The sequence below is a fragment of the Haliaeetus albicilla genome, chromosome 3 (genome assembly GCF_947461875.1).
Source record: "Haliaeetus albicilla chromosome 3, bHalAlb1.1, whole genome shotgun sequence".
NCBI lineage: Eukaryota > Metazoa > Chordata > Aves > Accipitriformes > Accipitridae > Haliaeetus > Haliaeetus albicilla.
This window is the reverse complement of record NC_091485.1, coordinates 19,648,736-19,674,435: the sequence shown is the minus strand read 5'-3', so window position 1 is coordinate 19,674,435 and position 25,700 is coordinate 19,648,736. Positions and strand designations below refer to the sequence as shown.

Genomic DNA, 25,700 nt, shown 5'->3' with positions numbered 1-25,700 from the left:
TCATTATTCACTCAGAGCTCACATACTCATGTTTTAGTGATACTCAGTGTTTTGATTAACACAATTCTGAATCCATTTTGTAGAAAGCAACACAGGAACAACCTTCAAATTCAACAAGAAAGATTTCAGCTGAGTCCCTAGAAGATCCATGGGTAGAAATCACAATCCCTTTACTGGCATCCTTTGCAAAGACAACAGCATCCAGCTCCACCAAGGAGGTCAAGCAAAGACAAGACAGCATTCATGTCACCCCTAATCATTCCTGGCACACAGAGAAACAACCAGAAAGTCTGTAATATTTTAATATTTTTTATTATGTTAACTGTTAATATGTTTTATTCAACTAGACCTCTTAAATACCTTTCTGGGTATTTAAGTACTAATATTTAAGTACAAATATTTAAATAATAACTAAAGTGTTATGTCCCCACCAAGAAAACCTTTCTTCTCCTCTGAAAGATTTGTAAGGCTGGATGAATTTCATGTAGAAAAATAATTGCACTGCTTCATTGTGCAGATCTAATTGTTTAGGCTGGGAAATATGACTTTATGGGTTTGGATGTGGTGTCTGAATTTGGTTCACTGTTAAAATGAAAAGCTTGGATTCAGATTTAGTGCCACAATGAACAGTTTATTAAGCTGCTGCATGGACTTACTGAACTTTTAACTATTAATGAGAGGATATAATCTTAATTATTTGAAAGTGTACAGCATGTACCTGCCAATCTTGAATTTAACACATTTTAAATATGCAGCTCCAATTTTAATTTTAATTTAGTTTTTTATAGGGCTTTATGTCCATAATCAGTTCTGAGGACAGGTGAGGCATCTGTATAGCTCCTTGGGCATAGGTGAATGCGCTAGACTAGCTCTTCATAGCCTGAACTGGTAGAAAACCTTGACAGGTTGTGTTACAGATGCAAAAGAAGAGATCACCTCTGGCCTTTCTTTATCCTAACACTAGCAGCTTTGAAGCCTAAAAAAAGCTATTTGTGAAGGAGTTACCTGCAACTGCTGCCATTAACTGCAGATCTGGAGTATCTAGAAAGTCTCTAATGTGATTACAACACAACCACTGTCAGGAGTCTTGTTGGCCTGCTCCTATGTCCGAGATCAAATCCTACATTTCCATCACTGCTGCTCACACAGCTTTTCCACTGCCATGTATCTTGCAAAATAACATACGCCCAAAGTGGGAATAAGGGAAGTGACCAGAAAGCTAGCTTTAATGTTTGTTTCAACATGTACAGATGTGTGTATCATGGGAAGCAGTGAGCTATGTGCAGGTCTGTGGGATACTGTCCAGTAGCACAATTATGAAATGGACACAGAAGTACTACTGAATTGTTTCAAAACAGGAGAGGGAAAATTCAAGGTCTAGTTCTTCTTCCCATGGTCAGACATAGACATGGAATAAACTGACAAGGTGCTGCCTAAGGAAAACAACTTAAGATTTGAAATTGCAGCTTCTTGGAAAAGAAAGAAATTGCAATTATGCAGCCAGAAAACTTCCTCCTCTGATGCTCTTTGCTGTTACAGATTAACCCTGAATGGTCATGCACTATATGGCAGCTAAGTAGCTTGAAAACGTTTTGCTAATGGCTTCGAGTTGTACTGAAGCACAGAAAAAAATTCAGTCATTGAAAGGCTTGTAAAAGAGTTAGATGGCAATGTCCTTGCTGGATTGCTTGTGTGGTTTTTGTGCCGCTGCTTCAAGTAAAGCATGCTGTAGAGTCAACTGGCATATGGCAGCACAGTCAATCTGTTTAACATTACAGAAAATACAGGCTTGACGTGTGTCAGTTCATTTTGCAGTACCGTAGCTCTTACTGCCAATGAAGGTTAGCTAGTTCAAGGCACTGAGTCGGCACTTTCTCCTTTGGCAGAAAGCAGTAAAAAGTACACGTTTAATGAACCTAATTCCCAACAACAGGATTCACAAAACCAATAATGAATTAGTTTCACTTATCCTGATCATTATGCGGAAACATGCCTATTAAAATGGTTTTACTAAATAAGTGGCAACAAAATCTGAATTCTTGATTCTGAAAGCATCACTCGGGCTTTATTTTGAAATAGTTGAAAAAAAACCTGAATCCAGTATCAGTTAGTGTAAGAACAGTATAAATTTGCTAGTCTCATATTGAAAAATGGATCAGATTACTTCTATGCAATAGTTGTCCAAGTGAGCTTTTTCTGTACACAGGTATGAAGTCACATCTAAAATTAATTTTGCATCACTTCTGAACTTATAGCACAAGTCCATCAGATTCAACCACTCACGCACAAACAAATTAAAAGGTGGTAGCTGTCAAATGCCAGCACTTCTTAGTCACACCAGGTTCTCCTTCCTCACATTGTACTCCCGTGGAGCCACGCTGGGTCTTCCTTCACGTATCCCACTCCCCAGAACAAGGGCAGACCCCTGCGGGAACACTGCCTCTGTCGCGGCTCACATTTCTTTCCACTAACCCAAACCAAGTGCTTCTGATCTTTCAAAATAAATCATTTAGCATGTTGTTGTGAAAGATGTAATGTACAGTTCAGGCTAGCAATAGCAAGCCTGAACAGTGATACTTAACCACAGAGCAGGGAAAAATTCTGCACATGAATAGTTTATTCACCAAAACCAGTCACAAATGTATGCTGTCCCTGTCTCCCCATGAGAAGGAAAACAAATTGACCTCAGTGTGATAATTAAAAAGGAAACAAAAGATCACTTGAAAATAGTGAAATGTATATTCTTCTGTAAAGCAGAATAATAAACTGCTTCATTCGACCCCAAGCAATTTGCTCCCCAGTTTTTCACAGCAACAGCTGAAACAAAAATCAGTTATTCCCACTTGTTATCTCTGGCAGCACAAAAAAGACTGGTAAATACTGCAATCATTCCACAAACATTTCTCACTTTATTTGCGCATTCACACATGGTCATATTTTGCATTTGATAACAGTCTATGCATTGTGCTCTTTGCTCCAAAAGAGGCTAACGACAAAGTTAAAACAGAAGCACAGGAAACCTATTCAGGAGATCTAGAGGAACAGCTTTTTGAAATCCCTGCAGGAATCACAGCGTGCAATGAATTGGTCATAGCCCTTGATCTACAACTAGTACAGCATCATTTATTCACCTAAACTAACTTACCTACAGGGCAACTTTAATTGTAATAAATGCCTCTGACTGAAGCTTGTAACTCAGCCAGAAACATATTCTGAAATGTAATTACAGTAAGTGGCAGCTTTAGAATTATTTTCCCCCTTTTGTTCTTTCTTACAGAATGCAGAAGAAAACAGGACCCCCAGCCCCCCCCCCCCAAAAGAAGTTATGGGTTTGAAATGTTTTTCTACCTTCCCTTCACCAAGTAAATTCCATTGCATGCAACTTCTAAGGCAAGGGACTACTACAGTTAGGGTTGCAAGAGGTCCTCTGTAACAAAAATAAATTTTGTGGGACAAAAGGGATTTTATGACTTTTGCATGAATATGTGAAACTGTTTTATCCTATCAACTGACTCCTAATACAGCAGTTTCCTCACCAGTCAGTCTGTGTTCCCCTGTTGCTTTTGGGCTGTATACTTTAAATTTAAACTACTTTAGAAAGAGATCATCTTCATTTTCTGTGTTTACATAGATTTTTTTCTGGGACTGTGTGACCCTGGTCCATTTCTAAAGTTCATTGGTGCTAAAGAAATTACTAGGCAAGATCTCCCAGTTTATCTGCATTGAGAATAGAGTTAGCTGTGGACATACACATTAAAACTGCTCTCTTCATGTATACTCACTAGCAGTGAAATAAAACCCAAATGCCTTGAAGAAGTGAAGCCAGCATAATTTAAACACTACATTCTTGCTTGGTGCTCTAGAAATCAGCATTTGAGTTTCTGAAAATAAATTTTTCATTTTTTTCCTTTTTAGAATAACCATTTCTCACAAATTAGAATTACTCATCTTCTGCTGAATGCACAATGCTTTGGTGAACAGTGAAGTGTTAATACTGCCTTACCTGGTCTGATTTGATTTCCTTAGAATGGCAGACACATTACCTTCCTCTTTATTTCAGGTTTACAGAATAAAACAATAAAGAAACAGCTAGCAGAGCTGTTAGAATTCAAATTGCAATGACTTCAATAAAAAACAGACTATATAGTAACACACGTGTAAAGCAACATGCATAATAGTATATAAAATACTCCACATATAGCATGAAAAACAATAAACTTCAAACTCGAAATAGTTAGTATTTTGTTACAAACAAACAAATGAGGAAAAAAACCCAGGGAAAAAAAGAACACCCAGTCTTTTTTAAACAGAACTCAAATTAATTCAGCATCAGCAATATATCACAATGTTAAGCTTATGTTAAACAATAAATCAAACAATGCCTGCAGATTAAAGCCCTGTAAAAAGCTTGATTTTATATTGAATACTGGATAAACAAAGTATTTTAAACTTTATTTTTTATCATAGTTTTAAAAATTTCTCAAAAGCCTTATTCACTGCATACTATACTATCTTTTCTTTTCTTCCCTCAGGGGTTTTCTATAGCACCTGTTTACTTTCTAACAAATTGATTTAATAAAACTGCAATTAGGTAACACTATTAACACTTTACAGGTGATAAACTCCGGAAGAGATGCATAGACGCTAATACTTTCCATTCATCTTGTTTGGTCTTTGTAAGACATCTGATATTTCCAAGTGGATCTAATACTTGAGAGTAATTTATGCATCACCATAGATGTTTACAGCACAATTCCCATGGGCTTCATCTGCCACTGCAATCACCTGGATTGGAGGCAAATCAGACCTAAGAATCATGAGCATGGTCCCCTGGAAACGTGGACCAGCAGTACCACATAAGTGCTATGCAGTACTGTGAATGATTTGTTTAACACTAGCATCCCCTCTGTGATCCCAAAATAGTGGAAACTTTGAGGGTACCAAAGACTAGAAACCAGATTGCCTTGGAGATGTGCTTGCCGATCCTTGCTGTTGGAAGTGGGTCTTGGGAACGGTTGCAGCTGGAAACAAGTTAAAGAGGCCCCTTGTCCTCTCTCAGTTTGAACTAAGGATGCCTCTGTACTCACTCTGCTGGGAAACTCCCACTTAACTTATCTGGGTCTGAGTCACAACCAGCGCTTCAGTGAACATGGGACGCTCACATTCTGTATTCATGCTGGCATGGCTTGTCCCGTCTGGTTCAAAGGAGAAGTTCGATATGATGTTGGCTCACATGGCAACTTTGATATGACCCTCAGGGCAAACCTCTGCTGTGGGTAAAGTATGCGAGTTGCTGAGCACTGGTAGGCGTGCCTTTAGTCCTTTCCTTACCTCATGCTCACCCACAATTATAATAAATTACGTTACAAAAAAACCCCAAAGAACTTAGTAATATTAATATCCCCAGGGCTGTGCATGATCAGTCTTAATCCTGCACTACCTTAATGTGACTGTCCTCTCAGTTCATGCAGAGGATGCCATGTGTTTTACCCAAAATACCTGAAATTGCACTTTGGGAGAATTTTGTTCATGCAAAGTAAAAGAGTGGGAGGAAGAGGGAAGCAAAAATGCATAGAAAATACTTATAAAAATATTTAGCATGCACTGACCTACCCAACATGGAAGTTCAAAGGGCTTCTGAAGTATTTGTAAAATCTTAATCACTGCTTATAAACTATGTCTGCACAGATTCAAAAACCGAAAGTACACTGCACTTTCTCAGGAAAGATACCTTGCAATGAAGAACACTTTCTATATTGCAACAGTGCTTAACCACGTATTAACCAAACATTTGCTTTCCAAACCCTGCTATGCAGAGAGAGCAGCTATTTGAAACTAAATGCACATTGCCAAGTTTTGGTGCCTCATTGCTTGCATAAAACATTCAACATTAAGAAATTATGGATATGTGCAAAACGTAAAATGTTGGTTCATGCCAATTTTTCTTTTTTAAAGCCCCCGCTGTTTCTTGTTGTTCGTTGATGTTCTAATAAAGGGCAAATTCCAGCTTGCCCAGGGCAGCACGCAGAAGACATAACATTTAGCTGGGATTTAGCAGCTATCACGCAAAGCGCTCAGCTGTGCTACTGCCAGACTCGTGACAGTACAACATCCAGCTCGCTTTGCCCGTGTCCCACAGCTCCAAGTGTGGAGCAGGACTGATGTTGCACAGCCAAGGGGAAGTGAGCACATTCCCCTCCACACCCACGGTGCTGCACACGCCAGCCCCCACTGTGCTGTGGAAGTGACAAGCCCATCCGCAGCACAAATTATTTCAGGTCAAAATGGGAACGTGGCCTGGGAATGCGATGCCAGATGGAGGCAGAGCCAAAGCGAGCAGAAGAGACCTGAGGACACCTCAGCTGTAGGTGCATTTTGGTCTGAAATCTTCAAAGAGACTTTCCATTGCAAGTATATACACTTCTCACTTGCTTCTAACTTACGCACACATTGTATAGGGATTTGGCTAAAGCACTAATTCACTATTCATTGATTGCTGTAAAACACTCACAGTTACATGTGTCCATAATGCTCATAAATACTTGGTGACTGACAGCAAAGTGTTTACATAAAGGCATACAAATATCCATATGTTCCACAATATTCCTGACCAAAAGAAGGTGCTGAAAAGACTGAAGCAGGCTGACATTCAGTGATTATTTCAAAACATATTTGCTCCCTCTCTCTGCAGCTGTCGCTGGCTGGAGCATGAACAGATCATCACTTCAAACTACTTTTTATTTGATTCTACAGCCAGCATATAATATAATCACAGAAAGTAAAAGACATGTCTAGATTTTCGAGTCAGCTGTGCATGAGGCGGGAATAATATTTCCCCCAATTACAGCAAGCGACATTGTAAATTACTGTCATTTTACAAAGCCAGATGATTCTTGATGCAAAGTAAAGGCACGCAGCCACTAGGAAATGCCATGCTTCAAGCTGGAGTGCCCATCGCACTTCAGCGAGTGCATGGGGGGCCCCTCCACCCCCCAGCCCCCTTCCCATTCCCAATTCAAAACTATCCAAGTGCCACATTTGCAGGGATGGGACCATTCACCAAGACCTTCAATTCTTCCACATGAAACAGCTCCCAGCCTACCCTACCTGCTCTGGACATGCCCATCTTGCGCTTTGCAGCGTCAAGCGGGCCAGGACAGAATGCAATGTCTAACCTTCCCCACCATCACCTGCCTGAAAATCCCAGTGCTTAAGAGGCAAGAGCACATGGGCATTGCGGGAAGCAGGCTCCGGGCATCAGGGGCACATGTGCAACATCTTCCCTCACCACCAGCTGATTTTCATTAAAACTGGCCAAAAGAAACACCCTGATTTATCCTTGGTGCACTTTGTTCAATTCTACAGCACCCAGTCGAAAAAGAAGAGCAGTAGAAATCAGTGGCAAACTAAATGTCCCAATGCCCTGAGATGTTGCTTCTAATTTTTCCATAAATGGAGCATATGATACAATTCCTGGGTGGCAAACAGTCCATGTACATGTGGGAGGGGAGAGGACTAGTTCCCTATGCTGCTTGAGGCTATCTACTCAGCGACTGGGATGTGTGGCCACCAAAGACCTGTCTCAGGTGCAGGAGGCAACTGTGGTACTGTTTTGCCAGCGTGGGAGACTCTTACCTTGGCTGAGCATTGAAAAGGACAGTATTGCTCAGATCGAAACAGTGCAAAAAGGAGCTGAAGTGGAGTGCTCCCACGTTTACTTCCCGGTTGGGTGCCCTTTGTCAGCACACTGCAGCAGGCTGGTCAGACCCTGTACATGGTATGCTAGTACTTGACCGGCCACAGGCTTCCTTCTGTTTCATGTGCCAATTGCTATTTGGAGATCTCATATGATTTATTCATTAACAAAAACCAACAAAACCAACATAAAACACAAAGCCAAACCGTTAAGCATGTGTCCTAGAGAGTTTTTGGATACTAATTGCAATGCTGATTGCTCTCCAGATTAAAACAAAGACTGGCTCACATTCTGCTGCTGGTGGGTTTACCACTGTATTGCTCTCAGCTACCACTGTACTGCAGGAGGCTGGGCTGTGCCAAGAAAAACACTGACAACAGTCTCACAACTCAAGTGCTCAAACAAGGCAGGCCATAAAATACCTTCTATCAGATGTTAGTTTCCTTTGAATCCCTAGGTTAAATGCCATGAGAAAAGTTAGCCGAAATTAATTTAGCTGAAAAGAAAATAAGTGCAAGGGGTGGCAGGAAACAAGCAACCTAAAAACCTAACACAAAGAGTTGGATAAGTAAGATTCCTCCTGAATGGAGATGACTTCTGAGAGGACCTTATGCCGTTGCTGGGGCAGTCCAGACCATCAGGTCAACGTGACACAATGACACGCTTCAGAGGCGCAAGAATCCTACATGGAGATGATACAATTGTCTGAGTGCAGAGGAAATTTCTCCTCAACTGCAGTTAGCAAGAAGAACATAGCTGAGGTATAAAATCTAACACTTAGTAACTACAAAGCCTCAGTTAGAGATCGCTCTGCCATTACTTCCTTCAATTTCCTGGTAGTCCTTTACTTGTCATAGCATCTATTAGTCTGTAGGTACCTAAGTGACATGAGGTTGCTCTTGTTTTTGCAAAGTACCTAGAATACTCTAGCATGCTGTTAGAAATGACATAGAGTAAAAACCACTCAGTTTTCAGCTTTTGGTTTCAATGTGGTAGAAATGGATTATTTTCTCTTAAGTTATTAAAAATACCCCTGTTCAACTTTAAGCTTCATTCCCATTTAATCTCATTAGGTTGCTGACTGCACATGTGCTGCAGTTGTTAGCAGAAAGTAAATTTACCTGTTTGATTTACATCCCTGTGCCTCATGATCTCCTATTTGTCTCCCTGGTTTTATCAAAGGGCCACCTGTGAGAATTATTAAGCCTTTTTTGTTTTTTAACCACTGGTGTCACATAAAAAGACTAAAAGCTGCCACCATGGGATCTGAGAATTCTCCTGTCATAAATATACAGCCAGTATAACACTCTTGTGGAGGGGGCCAGCAGAGAAGTATCAGGATGACAAAAGGCCTGCTGTGCTCTGCTAACATTTGCTAGATTGAATGACCCCCTTCCACAGCTCCCCCTCTTGAAAATCTAAGTCTCCTACGGGATGGGACGGGACGGGACGGGAAGGGAAGGGAAGGGAAGGGAAGGGAAGAGAAGGGAAGGGAAGGGAAGGGAAGGGAAAGGAAGGGAGAAGAGACCAGCAGGTCCCCTCCTCAGGAAGCTGCAGAGAGCAATGAGGTCTCCCCTCAGCCTCCTTCTCTCCAGATGAGACGAGCCCAAGTCCTCAGCCGCTCCTCAGAGGACATGCCTCCCAGCCCGCTCACTGGCTTGGTTGTCCTCCTCTGGACGCGCTCAAGGACCTTCACATCCTTCTAAAATGGTGGTGCCCAGCACTGTGCACAGTGCTCAAGATGAGGCCACACCAATGCTGAATACAGCGGGAAATACTAGGTCTTTTACTTTTTTCTGAAAACACCAATTTTAATTATTGTCATCTTCCTGCCACAGGCTACAATGCTGTCTACCTTAAAAATAATCCAGTTTTGATCTGTTGGTTTTCAGACTACTCACTGAACATACTAACAAGAGGAATCACCCTTTTTCTGCTCAGTAATTAAAACTGTCCTCACACGGTCATATTATTAATATTCCACATTAAACTGAATGGGCAATCAGTGTTTTGCAAACATGCACAAAATTGAAGCGTGCACCATGAAAAGCTGCTAAGTTAGAGCCTGTAGTGTTCCTAATGAGAGAGGAGCGGGAACAGCATTAAAAGCCTCCCTGACTCCTGTTGGAGTTGTACTGGTCACTTCTGCAAAACATTAGCTTTGCCAGAATAGCTCGCAGAGCAGAGACAGGACTGAAGGAGCAGCTGGAGCTGAGGGACTGGTTTATGAGCATGATTTTGCAAAGGGATGTGGCAGCATATGTGTTATTTCCGACTCAGGAATTGCTCTCCAGAGGTCCTCTCCAAGCACCTTCACCTAGAATACAGACTTGAAGAAAGCTGATATACCAGATAAAAATCATAATGATGCTGCCTGCAATTAACAAAGCTGCATCGCAGCTCACATGGATTCCTAAAGCACTGTTTCCCAAAAAAACAAGGCATACCAGAAATAATGAAAAGAGATTGACTAGGAGGATGTCTCAGAGACTTCATTAAAAATTAATAGAGATCTTTGTCTTTCAAAGTTTTATTGTCTCTTGGACAGTAAAGAGTAGGAGGATCAAGTTCTTTGCTCACTCATTTTGCCATGGAAACAGAGCGCCAGATGATCAGCTGATACCAATTATAAATTATTGGTCAAGATTACAGAAGGAAATGAAATATGGGGGCAGACTGATCTGATTTCTAGCAGCACTGAACTGGAGCAGATGTGAGCATCAAGTCCTGCATCTCTTCTTTCCTCCCACATGTCTTTTTCTCCTCTGAATGGTAGCCCATGAAGGGAAATCTTGGCATCTCAGTAAATTCCTATAATTCATCCAGATTTCACAATAACAGTATATATTCCTTTGCGTTCTGACAGTGTGCAGAGGCCACATGAGTCCCCAGTGAACCGAGGGTGTTAACCTCTGCTCCATTTTTCTCATTATATGCATATGGAAAAGAATATTTACTGGCTGCTTGGAAGAGTCGGTACAGAACATTTACTCATGTCAAAAAAATGGGAAAAACCCTATACTATAGAGTTCTCTTCCAGGGTTAGATTAATTTTTCAACACAAATGTTATTTTCTGAAATAAAGAAACCTCATTAATTTCTTCTATTTTTTCTGATTAATTATTCACCAGTTTACATTACTCTTTCACATTAGCTCACTATTTGCCCAGAGCATTTAATAATAAACTTCCTTTTTAATACAGTCTACTAAATTTTTCTGTTCATTCAGCTACTTTCTTTTTTGCATATAGAAAAGGCCTCCATGTACCTGATTTTAACTCTCTTAGTTAGTTTTCTAGTCACTCTGAGCATTTCCAGAGCTCTCAAAAAGAGGAGTATTTGACCACACTTCAAATGTATTTTAGGACTTGTGCACAGTGAGGTTGTTGCAACTAGTGTATCATGATGAACATGCTTTAGATACAGAGCTAATCAGTTTTTTACTTTAAAAAATCAGGGTTTTACTTAAAAAAACTTTATTAGCAGGAAGAAAATTATTAAATGAATGTGAAAGAATACTATTACAGAATCCACAAATGTATTCTTTCACCTTTCAGTTATATCAGGCTTTATTTTTATATCACTGTACAACTTCTTATCCTTGTTTTTTGCTTTCATGTGCTTTACTTTTTTCACTGGCAAGTTTTTAATTTAAAAGTTACAGCTGATTTGACTGTTCATTCACAACTGCATCTATTATAGCAATGAATCTTTCGGTTGTGCAATCACTTGCCAATGTCATCACATAGCAGGGGGATGCAGTCTGATGGCACACACACACATACACTTGAGCTACAGGAAGACAGCAAATAAATAAAAAGTAATCAAAGTAGTTTTTTACATGCTGAAGCAGAAGAAAGAAATTTTATGGCACTGCAGTGACAGTGGGAGGGGAGGGAAGAAGAGATGACAGACACAAGATAAGCTAGATACGCTGCCGTTTGCAGCAATATGGATCAAATAGAAAAATTGTACTACTGTTTCCACCCTGGCAGTTTGGTTGTCTGCAGTTTACAGAATCAGATATCTAACAGCCGCTCAATTCATTCTCATAGTGCAGAAATCAGGCTAGCATACCGGAGACAAGGTAGCTTAAAACCACCCCCCTTTTAAGACTAAGATGTAGTTACACAATTAGTGTTGCAAAAGAGTCTGCCACAGCTTACACATTATCTTGATAGTTGCCAAAGCTTTACTGGGGATCCTATGTTTTCCTAAAGTTTCACCTTCTGCAGCCATGTGACTGTGAATGTCACCAACTTGTCCTTACAACAAATACACATATCCATTTTCAGCCCCCACAGCAATGAAGTAAAGCTGTGAAATGTGAAACAACTTCACTCTTAAAGGTTAGAAAGCAGGAGAAAACTAACATTAATTTTAAGTCATTCCACTTTGAAGCTATTCATGAATATTTTTAGCATCCAATTTTTATTTATTTATTACTTTAAGTTTGACAACAGCAGAAAAGCCATGAAAATACTTCAGGGACTGTATCTTTATATCTGCAAAAGAAGTAATCAATGTAGCAAGGAAAAGGAAAATTATTTTTTGTTTCTTGCTAAACAATATTACATACTGAAACATACATATCTTTGGTATCTTCATCTGAGTGTATTTAGTACTAGACCCCTCTTTACAGGCAGGAAAAATAAAGGTATATTGGAAAATACTCACATTTTTCAAACAGGCCACAAATAAGTGGCCAAGTTTTCAGAAATTATAGATACTGACATTCTGTCTGGAATTAAATTTTCACTGGCCCCAAAATTATGGATTTATATTTCCATGCTAAAAACCCAACACTTCCCACCCCTAAACTGACTTCTGTATGACAGGTCTGTCCTTAATTTAACATGCAGAATTACAAAGTCGCTATAACTAGAGATAGAGAGTCCTAACGTGCAAAAACTGATTTTCCGTTTTGATCCAAATTGCTCTAGTAGACTTACTTTTAAGACTGGAAGTGTGGGACAATCCCATATTAATTCCTATTTTGTACTGGGCTATTAAAACATTTCATGTCCCAAAAGCTATCCACAGGGTTGGAAGCATTGGAAAGTAACTTTATACAAGTATTTGGCTTGGCTTCTAAACACACCTTTGCTCTACTGTTAGAGAAACACTATGATGCATGTAAGCAACCTTCACCCATTTTCGCTCATAAATAAATAAGTTTCAGGTTTGTTTGAAAGACTTCTCCAAGTGGGGTATATTTCAAAGTTGACTTTTCTTAAAGAACAAAAGATAAAACAGGTATGAAAGCTACAACATGAAGCCATGTAAAAGGTCAGTTCCCCAGGGTGTGGTTTAAGAAAAAGCAACAACTGTAAGTTTCTGTAATGCTTAACTCTAGTACAGCTTAAGAGAAGTTTTACATGGATTTCTCTCCAGTATTATTTTCTATTTAAAATTTTATGCAAGCATGAAGGAGGAATGCTTAATGTAGTAAAATTGTTATTACATTAGGATCAGGCATATTAGGAAGCACAGGAGTAAGGCAAGACTATTTTCAGCAAAAGTGGATCTTTTTTGTAAAAAAAAAATAATAATAGAACAAGGAAAAGGATTTTTGGCTTTTGAGATACTGCAGTAGAACTAGATTTGGGCAGCGCTTTCATTTGGAAAATCAGAAGCACAGTGTTGATTCAGTTAAGTTCCCAGCACTTGCAACAGAAAGATTACAGATAAAACGTTCAAGAGTCATAAGGATTCCTGAGTTACAAACCCAACTCCTGAAGTGACTCAGGCACTTGAAAGATGTTATTTTGATGCTTTTAAACAGTTCAGAATGTTAAATTGTTTGATTTTTAATGTTCCCAGAACCCAAGAGTCCCCTTTTTTTAAAGAAAAGAGACTCTTCACAGCCCTTTTGCCAAATGCAGCAAATTGGCCAAAATATACCTAGGATCAAGTAGCCTTGGTATCACTGCAAGTCTCTGTAAGACAGACTCTCTAGCGAGGAAGTAGGACCACTAGCAAATGTATACTGACACTGCTGGTCCTCTATTAGATCTGGAGATAAGTCCAATTTGATCCCTCAGGCCCGACAACCCTAACTTAAAAAAAAAAAAAGGAAGAAAAAAAAAGTGAGGAACCTGCCTACTCGTAAAGCATCTTGTAATTAAGAACACTGATGTGTTTCTCATCTACACACAGCTGAACTTGAGATTTATCATAGGCATGTCACATGATTAAGAGATTCATTATCTGCAAGAGCTCTGCCCCCAGAATGTTTGCATACCAGAGCCTTCGGTGGGTGCACAGGAAGCTGAACAGAAAGCAGGACTGTCATGCTTCCCACGAGTAAGTGGCTTCTTGACCTTTAGCCTATCCATGCAGAGGATTAAAACACAGTGACCGCACAACTGCGCTTTACTTGTATAACAAAGAACGTGATATTCCTCTGGACTACCTCGTATGATGTCCACCTTGGATTTTTAATATCTGATTTCTCTCTAAGTTAGAGAATTTAGAATTCTCTAAATTCTAGAGAATCAACTATATTCTCTAAAATCTAGTTTATTTATTTATGCCACTAGCCATCAATTTTCACCCTATTTCCATAATGTTTACTCTCCTGAGATACACCCTTGAAGTCTGCTGAGTTGCTTATATAACTAAGGACTGTGTGTTCAGACATTTAGAAAATTCACATTGCTGCTTTCAATGTTGTTTAAAAAGAAGGTGTCAAAGAGGCTGCAATCAACCCAGAGGAAATACCTTTCTTGGCATATTACTGTGATGTACTCTAGAGAATAGCCATGATGACTATAATTATTTTAGGTAGAGATTGTTTATGTTACCATTAACATAATTGCTTAAACAGAAAAATAGGGAACTAAAACATACAAAATCTCTTAAATCTGCTCAAAACAAATGAAGTTATTTTAGTGAATGTTTACATATTTCATGATAGATACTTTTATCACTTTTTTAAATAAGGACAGCTTTCAGAAAATCCGGTAAGTAAGGAAGCAATTACTAGTCTAAGTGTTTTTAGCCATATAGTGATCATCTCCTGAAAAGCTTCTACAAAAAAGTCTCACTCAGTGAATGTCTCTTTACTGTATCACAGGTGTGCAGCACATAGGCTACAAAACTATCACTAGCAATACATTAAAAAATATTCTATTACATGACTGTTAAGAAGAAATGTGTTTATTTTGCAAAAGGCAGGATAGTATATTGCAAAACTTACACAAATGACATCTGTCAAAAGTCAGCTTTTCTTATAACTAGCTTAAGTTTAAAAGTTAGCTTAAGTTTAAAAAGTATGCTAAAAGGACCATTAGTAGAGGATAGAATGGAATAGAATAGAATAGAATAGAATAGACCAGACCAGACCAGACCAGACCATTTCAGTTGGAAGGGACCTACAATGATCATCTAGTCCAAGGGCCTGACCACTTCAGGGCTGACCAAAAGTTAAAGCATGTTGCTAAGGGCATTGTCCAAATGCCTCTTAAACGCTGACAGGCTTGGGGCATCAACCACCTCTCTAGGAAGCCCGTCCCAGGGTTTGACCACCCTCTCGGTAAAGAAATGCTTCCAGACATCCAGTCTGAACCTCTCCTGCTGCAGCACTGAACCATTCCCACGCATCCTGTCCCTGGATCCCAGGGACAAGAGCTCAGCACCTCCCTCCCCACCTCCCCTCCTCAGGAAGCTGCAGAGAGCAATGAGGTCTCCCCTCAGCCTCCTTCTCTCCAGACGAGACGAGCCCAAAGTCCTCAGCCGCTCCTCAGAGGACATGCCTTCCAGCCCGCTCACCGGCTTGGTTGTCCTCCTCTGGACGCGCTCAAGGACCTTCACATCCTTCTAAAATGGTGGTGCCCAGCACTGTGCACAGTGCTCAAGATGAGGCCGCACCAATGCTGAATACAGCGGGATGATCCCCTCTTTTAACCGGCTGGTCATGCTGTGTTTGATGCACCCCAGGGTGCGGTTTGCCCTCTTGGCTATCAGGGCTTACTGCTCCCGACCAGCACCCCCAGATCCCTTTCTGCAGGGCAAATAATGGAATATAATCCATATCTTGGAATAAGCAGAAGATTAATGAAATTCTAAGCAGGAGATTCAGTTAACTGTGACAGATGCTGTGTTTGCCCCAAAGGGTAAGGTACTTGCTCACCCGACACAGAAAGTACTGTACAAACATCCCTACATGGCTGGGGAAAAAATAAAACAAACACAGTAAAAAGAGCAAATTTAGGAGAGATGGAGCCTCCCCGAAGGTCATTCCATGACAACAACCAAACTGCCCTGAAATGGGAACGGCTGCCCAGCTTTATGGATACAGCCCTGAGCTGGTGTTAAAAGCAGAAATTCTTCATAGGCCACAGCTCTTAGAGCATGATGAAACACAAGTGGTAAATGGGATAATAGTCCAAAACAGGATTTACTAGTTCTGATCTCATTTCAGATGATGCTTGCTGTAGGGGTGAGGGTGGCTGTCCTGAAATTATTTCCTTCTCAGTGGGAGCAACAGGATTAGGTTACTTCACAGGCTACTACAGCATGTCCAGTACAGGGTATTGTTTGTTAACAGGCAACGGGAAAAAGCTTTACGCACAATAACTTGTGCCTGAGCACACGGGACTGACTACACACTGCTTTCAGCAACATTAGAATAAAAACGGACATTGGAATAAAATCCACAAAGTTAAACTGGTTTTAAACTAGATTTAATGTGCTTATATTTCAGTATTTAATACTGACTAGAAGATCTCAGCTGACACAGTATTAGGGGAAAAAAAACCCCTTCCATTTTCTTCGTATCTTTTTAAACAATGTTTTTGTTCTTTGCAAATATAATCCAATTCTTATTCTGGCTTTCTCTGTAACTCAGACTTTCATTTCAAAGTCTCACTTTTTGACAGAGCAGTGAAGAAAATTCAATTTAAGATAGAACCTCAGGCATGCAGTATATATCAAATGAAACTGAAAACACATTTCTTCCCTATTTCCCACACTATAAACAACATGAATACTTCAGCACACACATGCACAAATTCCACAGTCCCAGTCACCGCGAAGTAACAAAATGAGGGAAGCTTTGAACATGAAATTAAAGCAACCCCAGCTCCCCTGTCTTCCCAGGACTCCGGACCCTGTGCTGCCCTTCACCTGGAGACAAGTGCACATGCGCGGGAAGCTCCCTCACTCACCGTCCATCGCCCCTTGAGAAAAGAAGTGCAGTGTTGCAGCTGGAAGGACATGAATAAGCCCTGCCGATGTGGTCCTCTGTCCCCAGATCCGAACCTATCAATTCAGTAACAGCCAGCCGGAGAAATGACTAAACTGAGATATCACCCAGAAGACAACAGTTCTGTTATAAGCTGTCGTGGTTTAACCCCAGCCAGCAACTAAGCACCACGCAGCCGCTCACTCACTCCCCCCCCATCCAGTGGGATGGGGGAGAAAATCAGGAAAAGAAGTAAAACTCCTGGGTTGAGATAAGAACGATTTAATAGAACAGAAAAGAAGAAACTAATAATGATGATGATAACACTAATAAAATGACAACAGTAGTAATAAAAGGATTGAAATGTACAAATGATGCGCAGGGCAATTGCTCACCACCCACCGACCGACACCCAGCCAGTCCCCAAGCGGCGAATCCCTCCCCCCCCCCACTTCCCAGTTCCTAAACTAGATGGGACGTCACATGGTATGGAATACACTGTTGGCCAGTTTGGGTCAGGTGCCCTGGCTGGGCATGAGAAGCTGAAAAATCCTTGACTGTAGTCTAAACACTACTGAGCAACAACTGAAAACATCAGTGTTATCAACATTCTTCACATACTGAACTCAAAACACAGCACTGTACCAGCTACTAGGAAGACAGTTAACTACATCCCAGCTGAAACCAGGACAAAGCAATTAGCTGCTTTTTTATTCACAGCCTCCCAATGGAAGGTGGGAAATTGGTTCCATCTCCTCAGCTCCCTACCTTACATTTATCTGCCATATTTTTTCAAAGAACATACATAATTGTAATCACTGCAGAATAAATTCACATTCATTAACTCCTACAAAAGTACAATGGATGTCATATATTAAGACAAAGATGTGCCAAGAACACTGAGGAAGGCTATGACCTAACCCTTGTCAAATGTGAGGCCTGAGTGGGCACAGCAATAGAAAGTATAAACAAAACATCAATTAATCAAATTTCTCTGATATGCTGCAATGAAAGGATGGTACACTGTAGAAGAGAACTCTGTCAAAGTAAGAGGGCACGCCTGGGCACTGAAAACTTAAGCACTTAAGTGCTTTGTGGGACAGAGAGACCAAAACAGTTATATTGGCTACTTCAGCTATTTTTTCCAAAATGGTGAAAGAGGTGCCTGGCAGGGCTTTCCCCACATCCCTCTGATTGTATCACTGCACCCATTTTTCCTTGTCTTCCCAGACTCAAATTATTCAATATTTGCAAAACACATTCAGACTGCACCATTTCTTTTAAAATAACCTCTCCAGGATCAGACCCTGCAGCCTCTTGCAGCCCCTGGCTGAGGCAGTGCTCCCAAAATGATGTCAATGGGAGCTTTGCCCAAGGATGGGCTACAGGATTCTGCTGTATTTGAAGAAAGGGCTTGAAATTATGGAACACGGTATCAGGATAAGACTTTGTATTTCAAACATATATTTAATCTTTTTACTAAATCACTGAAGAGTGTGGGGAGGAGTGGGGCATGTCACTACAGAAAACCATATGGTACTTGGGATTTCCAAGCCAGAATTGTGCATAATAAATATTTATAGAATCCAGTGGTATTCTCTTCTTTCTGTTTATTCTTTACATGTCACCCAGAGAAACTCTGGCCAAGCACCAATCAAACATCCCAGCAAGTTAGAAGCAATCTAAGGATGGGGGAAAGAGAGAAAACAGATCACCAGTAGGCTCATAATTAGCAACCTAGACCTGGAAGGAGGCGCTTGGGAAGTCCCTCTGATGCGTCTGGATTCCGGTGCTCACTGCATGTCACGAGTGGTTTCGGAAATTGAGTTCTCAGTCTCTGCAAGGGGTAGGGAAGATATACACAGTATTTTTGGCTAGACTGAGCAGAGGCATGTGTGGAGCAGCTGCAAAAGCAGACATTCGTCTGCTTTCAGAGACCAACATAGGAACAAAAAAGCATCTCTTGGCGATGACAGCTAACTTGCTCCTGGCGTCTACTGGGAAAGCTGTGTCTCCCTACCTGTGGCATGCGGGGCTGTTGCATTTATTTTGCTTCAGACAAAAACAATGCAGATTGTCCTCCTTGCCACCTTGTGATTAGGAAGTAGTTGAAGGAGTTACTGAAATACGCAGAAGATCTGGAATATATCTTAATAGGAGCCAATCTTCTTACCCAGGGTCTAGCCTTGACATAGCAATCTTTTGGTCTTTTCCTCTTTGCTTGACAATCTTATTCCCTTCCCTGCTCCTACCTCCTTTCCATGTCTTTTCCTTCAGGTGTGAAAGCTACCAATCCTCAACTACCATTTCATTCTTCAGAAATAGTAACAGGATTTAAGAAAGAGCATAACAAGCCTGCAAGTCAATACACAGTACTTGACTAACAGGAGCAACTTTCACTGTCGATCTCCCTCAGCAACACTTTAGCCAGAATCTGGAATGCTGCATGTTGCACTTTCTACATAGATGTTGCTGCCGTACAAATAGTGCAGATGTGTCACATTAGCTTTATGTAGAGTGGAAGTCACATACTTTTGCATATATAAACACATAACTTCAAATTAATAACAAATTTTTGCATACCACAAAAATAACAATTATTTCATAATCAGTTTGAAGCTATCAACTAAACAGAAGTTGCATCTTCAATACAGAAACCTCATTTTTTTTATACTGATAATTACATTTTACTAAGAAATTGGTGTTCAAAAGTTCCTTTCTCTGTGTCACTGAAACAGCTATTTATTATGAAAAACATATTTATTGAATGTTGCCAAAAGTGTAATAACCGCACATCTGTTATTCTTCAAATATATATTTTTTAAAACAGTTGGTATTTACTTAGCATAAAATAACAGTTATTAAATCATTCTTAAGCCTGTTTTGGGGAACAGTAACGTAAAGCATTACGCAGATGAGAGAAACACCATGGGAACAAATGTAAAAAGGGGAATAGATGCGTTGTTAGTAGTGGAGTAGTTACTAGTCACATTAGAAATTACAACTCAGAGAAGAGTAGTAAGAGGAAGACTGGAAGTCTGGCGACCCTGCAGGACAATGAGTTTTAAGAGGTCCAACACCATTCGACTAAAGTTTTAAGATGATTAGATCATTTCTAGGTCAACAAATACATAACAACAGAAGACATTTCTGTAATCACTATTGAATCTTCTAGACAAGGACGTAAATTCCATCATCTGGTAGCTCAAACTAGAGACATTTAGATTTTTAAAAAGTCCTTCTTTTGGTTTTAATTTTCTGTAGTGTGGAAGTAGCAGTTTCCCCAACGCTGGCCATGGCTCTTTCCAGGCTCTGCAAAGCAAGCCTCACCCCAGCCACAAGCTGGAGAGACCCTACAGACTGCCTTACAGGAGAAGACCAGCTCAATGACTGACCTGATCCTCTTCCCTTTTGAATTTTAACCAGCTTTGTGCATTAAGCTCTCTTTTTAACTGTGGGAGTAGCCGCGAAACAAGGACAGTCACTGTTAATTGTTCATAACTATATCACTTGAGAGTCTGAGGGAGCCATTTCCACTGGGTCCTGCGTGTGACTGAAAAAATCTTAAACCAGTGAGATGAACAATGCCTCCTGAAACATATTTTTAGTCATATTTGGAACAAAGTAGAACACAGCTGACTGCTTTCCAGACATTTTCATGAATGTGTGGGTGTTGTCTAAAAATGCACCAATAATGAACAATAATCCCCAGGTTAACAGTGGCAAAAAAAAGTCATCCTACTTATCCACAAATCTACCTGCTTTGGCTTATTAAAGACTATTAAAGAAACCATGCAAGGTGACAGTTTGCTTGACATGCAGGTATCACACATACTTAGCATTTTAAACCATGTTTCTTTTAGGACAGCATCATACAAGCCAACATTTTTCATAACTCTCCAAATTTCTCCAAAATGTTCTTCAGAAAATGCAGTCAGGGACTGCAGTCAAGATCATGTTGGACAAAGATGATGACTACCATAGTATGTTAGAATTAGCTCAATTATAATGTCTCAAAAACCAATCAATAACATAAAGGCCTTCATTTAAATCTACCAAACCCACATATACTCCATTTAATTGAAAAGCTCTTAACTCCAGTAATTTCCTGGATATAAGGCTACTTTACTCAAGTTCCAGCACTTTTAATTTCTCTTACACTGAAAAGCAGCATCCTCAGCTCACAAGTAATGATTACATAAAAGCCTCGCAGCCAGATCTCTTGGTGCCTCTATGTTTTTCAGGATATGAAGACAACAGCAGTGTAAACACTTTACTACTACAGAATAAACATGTAACTACAAAGCAGTGATGACATAACCTGTATATTATCTGGGCTGAATTTTCTGCAATGTAAACTGAGTGTCTGCCTTTCCTCTTCCTCAATCTGCTCTAAACCAGCCCTTTAAGAGTAACATTTTATATGAATTTTCCAGTTTTTAAGCAAAGACATATTCCTCTTTAGGACATTACTTTGAATGTCTTTCCTTTTGTGTATCTAAAAATCTTGCTTCCTCCTGAATAAGAATGTCCTTGCTCAAATAACACATTTAAATGCTATTGATATTTCACAGCTGACTCAGGTGTGCCTAAGTCAACAGCTTGCGGACAGTATGTTTTTAAGTAGCAAAACATATGCTGCTGCTGCTTCTTTTGTTAGTGTTCATATACATAGTAGAAGAACAGCTGTAGGGGATCAGACCTAACACAGAAGTAGCCCGCTATCCTTCTCTATCAGTGGCCATAAAGGGATGCTTACTGAAGAAGAGAAATCCCTTCTTGCCTGGCCAACAGCGACCCAAGCACATTGGTGTACAACTGCAAGCCACTCTATTGAGGGAAAACAGCAAAACTTTATTCAAGTGGAAAGCAGATTCTTCTGCTTACCATTTGTAGAAGAATGAACTTGAGATTGAGCATCTGAATCTCAACATCAGATCACTCTTCACTGGGCTTGGCCTAGTTTAATTTCCAAGAGAGACATATGTTTCTGGTATGATGACCCTGTGGTTAAGTTTGGCAGCAAGAAGTTCTTGCACTTGAGGAATGCCGAATTCTGAATTTTCCTCTGATGCTAAATAGCTCTCTGCCAGCTTTGGTCCTCTTTCAACTTCATTTACTTTTGTCAACTAATATGTCACAGGTTAGAAGTTTCATGGAAAAAATAACATAAGCGAGACCAGTATTTTCATTCATAACTAAGACTTCTGCCCAGATAATGTGTCATCTTTTTTAATACTAGCATGCTATATAGTCGCCAGCAAAAAACATAGGAGCCAAGTTCATATGGTGAATAAGTTGCTTCAGATCGACTGGGGAAAGAGAAGAGTACATAAACAGAAGAGCTGAACATATATGTGCATGCCACTGCATAACTTCCTCTCTAAAGTTGAAGTCATAGATACATTCAATCAGCTAAAATAAATAATTCTGCAAACTTGCCCATGCAGTTTGTCTTCCTTTTCTTTTTGCTCTGGTAAGGAAACAAATTTATGGCTTACCTTTCAAAACCAATCTGCCGTAATGTTTTCTCCCATGTTGAACCTATACAAAGAAGAGAAAAAACAAACACCTTCAGTAAAGAACCTTTATTGTATGAACACACTTACTCTCCTCCTTTCCTTGTGCAGCTGGGATCTGTATAGCAAGATGATTTTTCCACCCCTACAGAAGTACTTGTAAATAACATATATTTTCCTCAGGGTGAAAAACTGTTAAGACAGGCTACCACCGGGTGACATAACTGTGTGGAGGGGTATCAGCCCATATAACTCCTTTACATTGCAGAACAGCCGGTCACTGCTACAGTTCACTGCAATTCCAAGGGTGGTCTCCTCTCCTAGAGCAACGTGATCCGTACATGACTTTTGAAAGTGCTGAGCTGGCATCTCACATCATGCACTCTTCACATTTCAGCTTTTCATTTTACTGTAGTGTTCGCCTGATTCTTGTTGAAAGCTTTACAGCTCCTTCTGAAATCCAGCCCTTTTATTTTTAAGCAAAAGCATGAAGATGTATTTCTGCTTTATTGTTTAACCCTTCCTACTCATGCAAACAGCTGCAAAGGACTCTTTCTCAAAATGATCAAGGCCTCAGCCCCACAAACTACTCAAATGGGCAGACTCATCCAAATAATTGCCCTCAATATTTCTGATGCACTTAATACAACATTTACCTAGATTTTCTCAAAAATACACGTACATCCCCTCCCCCCTCCCGCCCCCGCAAGCATTACGTGATCAGTTTTCAGCTCTTGGTAGTTTTTTGCTTTTTGCCAGTCTCCTGCTACCATTATGTGGTTATTTTAAATACAGGCTACTAAGAGCACAAATATCTCAAGTCATGCAGGTCTGCAAGGCAAATATGTGGGAGGACATGAAGCTGGGTTGTAGTTTGCTCTCTGTCTTTTTACACTCCTGTGGGAAATGTAACAGGACTGCATGCAATGTAAGCAACTACATTTCTTTTGAATGCTTCATCGTACTTAAACTGAAATCAGAGAAGTGACAATAACTCCTGTTGCTGATACAGCCCATCACCTAAAGGGAAATACAAATTAGGAACAAACAGATTCCCTGTGAATGACATTCAGTAGCACCAGAGAAACTCAGACACAAGCAGCAATGTTGCTGAGAAGTACTGACAAAGAGCGGAAAGACAAGAAGGAAAGCAACTTTGATTTACAATCTGGACAATTTCAGATTAAATGCATATTGTGCAGTGAGTGCCCATACAACAACTATAACAAAATCATGGATTAGATTCTTTCCACTGACAATCCAAGTCCTACTTGCCAAGTTAGTCTGAGAAAAGTGGTAACATAGTATTATCAGTCAGAAAAACCTCTGCAGATACATCTCTCACCATCATTACCTTCCCATTTTGTTAAAGGTATCAGCTCAGGAACTAGTGACCTGCTGTGTTTGTAGTATGGTACTTATCTCTAATCTGCAATAAGCTAAATATTTGAATAAGACCTAGTAGATGCTTTTAATCTTTGAATTCAGGACACTTACTGCTGATCTAGGTAAGAATCTAAAAACTCAATTTCTAAGAAGTTTTGGGTTTGAGGGTTTTGGGGTTTGTTTGTTTGTTTGTTTGTTTTTAAACCTAGCAACAGAATTCCTTCTGCTCAATTGAGTAAACTTTCCAGTTTAGCCCAAGGAGAATGTGGTAAATTTCTAAAGTAATGATACAATTTTTCTGTACAGTATTATCTAGTATCTGTCTGGTTTGCAAATCACAGACTGAGCAAATAAAAACTGAAATTAATAAAACCCCCAAAGTTAATTTCCTTATAGGCCTGTGTCGTGCAAGGCTTTCTTCACAGTTCCTAACTGGACAGTCAAAGAATGAAGTTCACATGGGCCTATGGAAGATACATTTTTTGTATTAATCTCTGTTCTTCAGAAAGAGGAAAAGAAACTACATTAAAGTATATGCTCCTAAAATCAACCAAAGTCTGACATTTCACTCCATACAGGAAGGATTTGGGTTGGCTAAGGGGTAGGTTCACGGTCAGTTCCAAACATGGTCAGTATAGCACATTACACTCTTCTGGCACCTGTTCTTCATTCAACTTCTCACCACCAGTCGCTTCAAACTTCAGTCACACACATCTTTTCAGTGAAAGGCTATAAAAACCTTTTCTAATGATACTTTAGGGCAATGGACACAGGACTTTTCTGTTCAGGATTGTTACAGCTACAGCCGGTGATCAATGTAAAAACACTTTCAATTGTCCCCATTCAGTCCAAAGCAGGCAGGGATTTCAAGCCCATATCCAGCAGAGTACACAGCGATAAGAGGCTTCAAAACTGAAGTGGAGAAAGCTCTACCTTCAATTTTGGGGAAAAAATGAGTCAAGTTCTGCTCTGGAATAACTGGAAAATGTACTTCGTTTGATCTTTACAGGGAGCTTCTACTGGGGTACCTGTATTTGCTTGAGGTAAGGCAAGACTTCTGCCTGCACAACTACCTACATACAATACCTTTCATCAACACTAAGTTCATATTTTATAAAAAGAAGTCCTCTAAAGACATCTTTAAAGCAGGACAACAAACATTCTCACACACATTTATTTCAAATAAACATAAAAACCAAAGATCATGTGCAGCACAATAAACTGTCAACATTTCATTGAGTTAAATAAAGAACCACTCCATTAACATCTTCTATAAGGCGTTATGCCCCAAACCCACCACCTTCTGCACGCCCCTGGAGTGTATCTGGTTTCCTGTAGCGCTGGTGAATCAAGTCATTGTTAAAAAGATGACTGTGCCACTCCACAGGTAAGCGCAGGGCAGACGCAAGCAATTCTCCATATAGTTTATGCAATCCTGCTGGCTCTGAAAGAGTATTCAACAGTTCTTGAAGTTTGAAGATTTGAAGAGTGTTGAAGAAAAGAAATCTCAACAGTACTTCTTAAAGCACAGACTAGTACTGGCATCTTTAGTCGGTGTTTCTATGCTTTCCACTGTTGTGTATACTAGTTGTATGAATTTTTCACCCCATGACTGGCTACACTTCAGTTGTATGATATATAGACAGTCCTACAGAAGAGAGTGCAAGAGAAAGGAAAAAAAGCAAAAGAGAAAAGGGAATTGGGTCTCCACTGGTTTGAAATAATCTTTTGGCTGCAGCTGGCTAGCAGAACACTCTTTGAAATGCATGTGACTCCTCTGAAGCAAAGACTGCCAAGAACACAACTAACATTTCATATTAAAAAAATATACATCTTTTTTATGGAGTCTTATTTTAAAATGTTTATGATCTAAACATTCTGTTTTAAGATTTGCCAATTCCATTCTCAATAG

At 39.9% G+C, this 25,700-nt stretch overlaps 1 protein-coding gene across 13 annotated transcripts in view; it reads right to left on the bottom strand.

Annotated features, from left to right (window-relative positions):
- Nucleotides 1–25,700, bottom strand: part of PIEZO2 (piezo type mechanosensitive ion channel component 2) — a 313,412-nt gene that overhangs the window by 140,343 nt on the left and 147,369 nt on the right. For all 13 annotated transcript variants that reach the window (XM_069778971.1, XM_069778960.1, XM_069778966.1 and 10 more), the window contains exon 4: nucleotides 22,385–22,427. In XM_069778971.1, coding sequence (XP_069635072.1) covers nucleotides 22,385–22,427 — 43 coding nt within the window. The remainder of the gene's footprint in view (nucleotides 1–22,384; nucleotides 22,428–25,700) is intronic.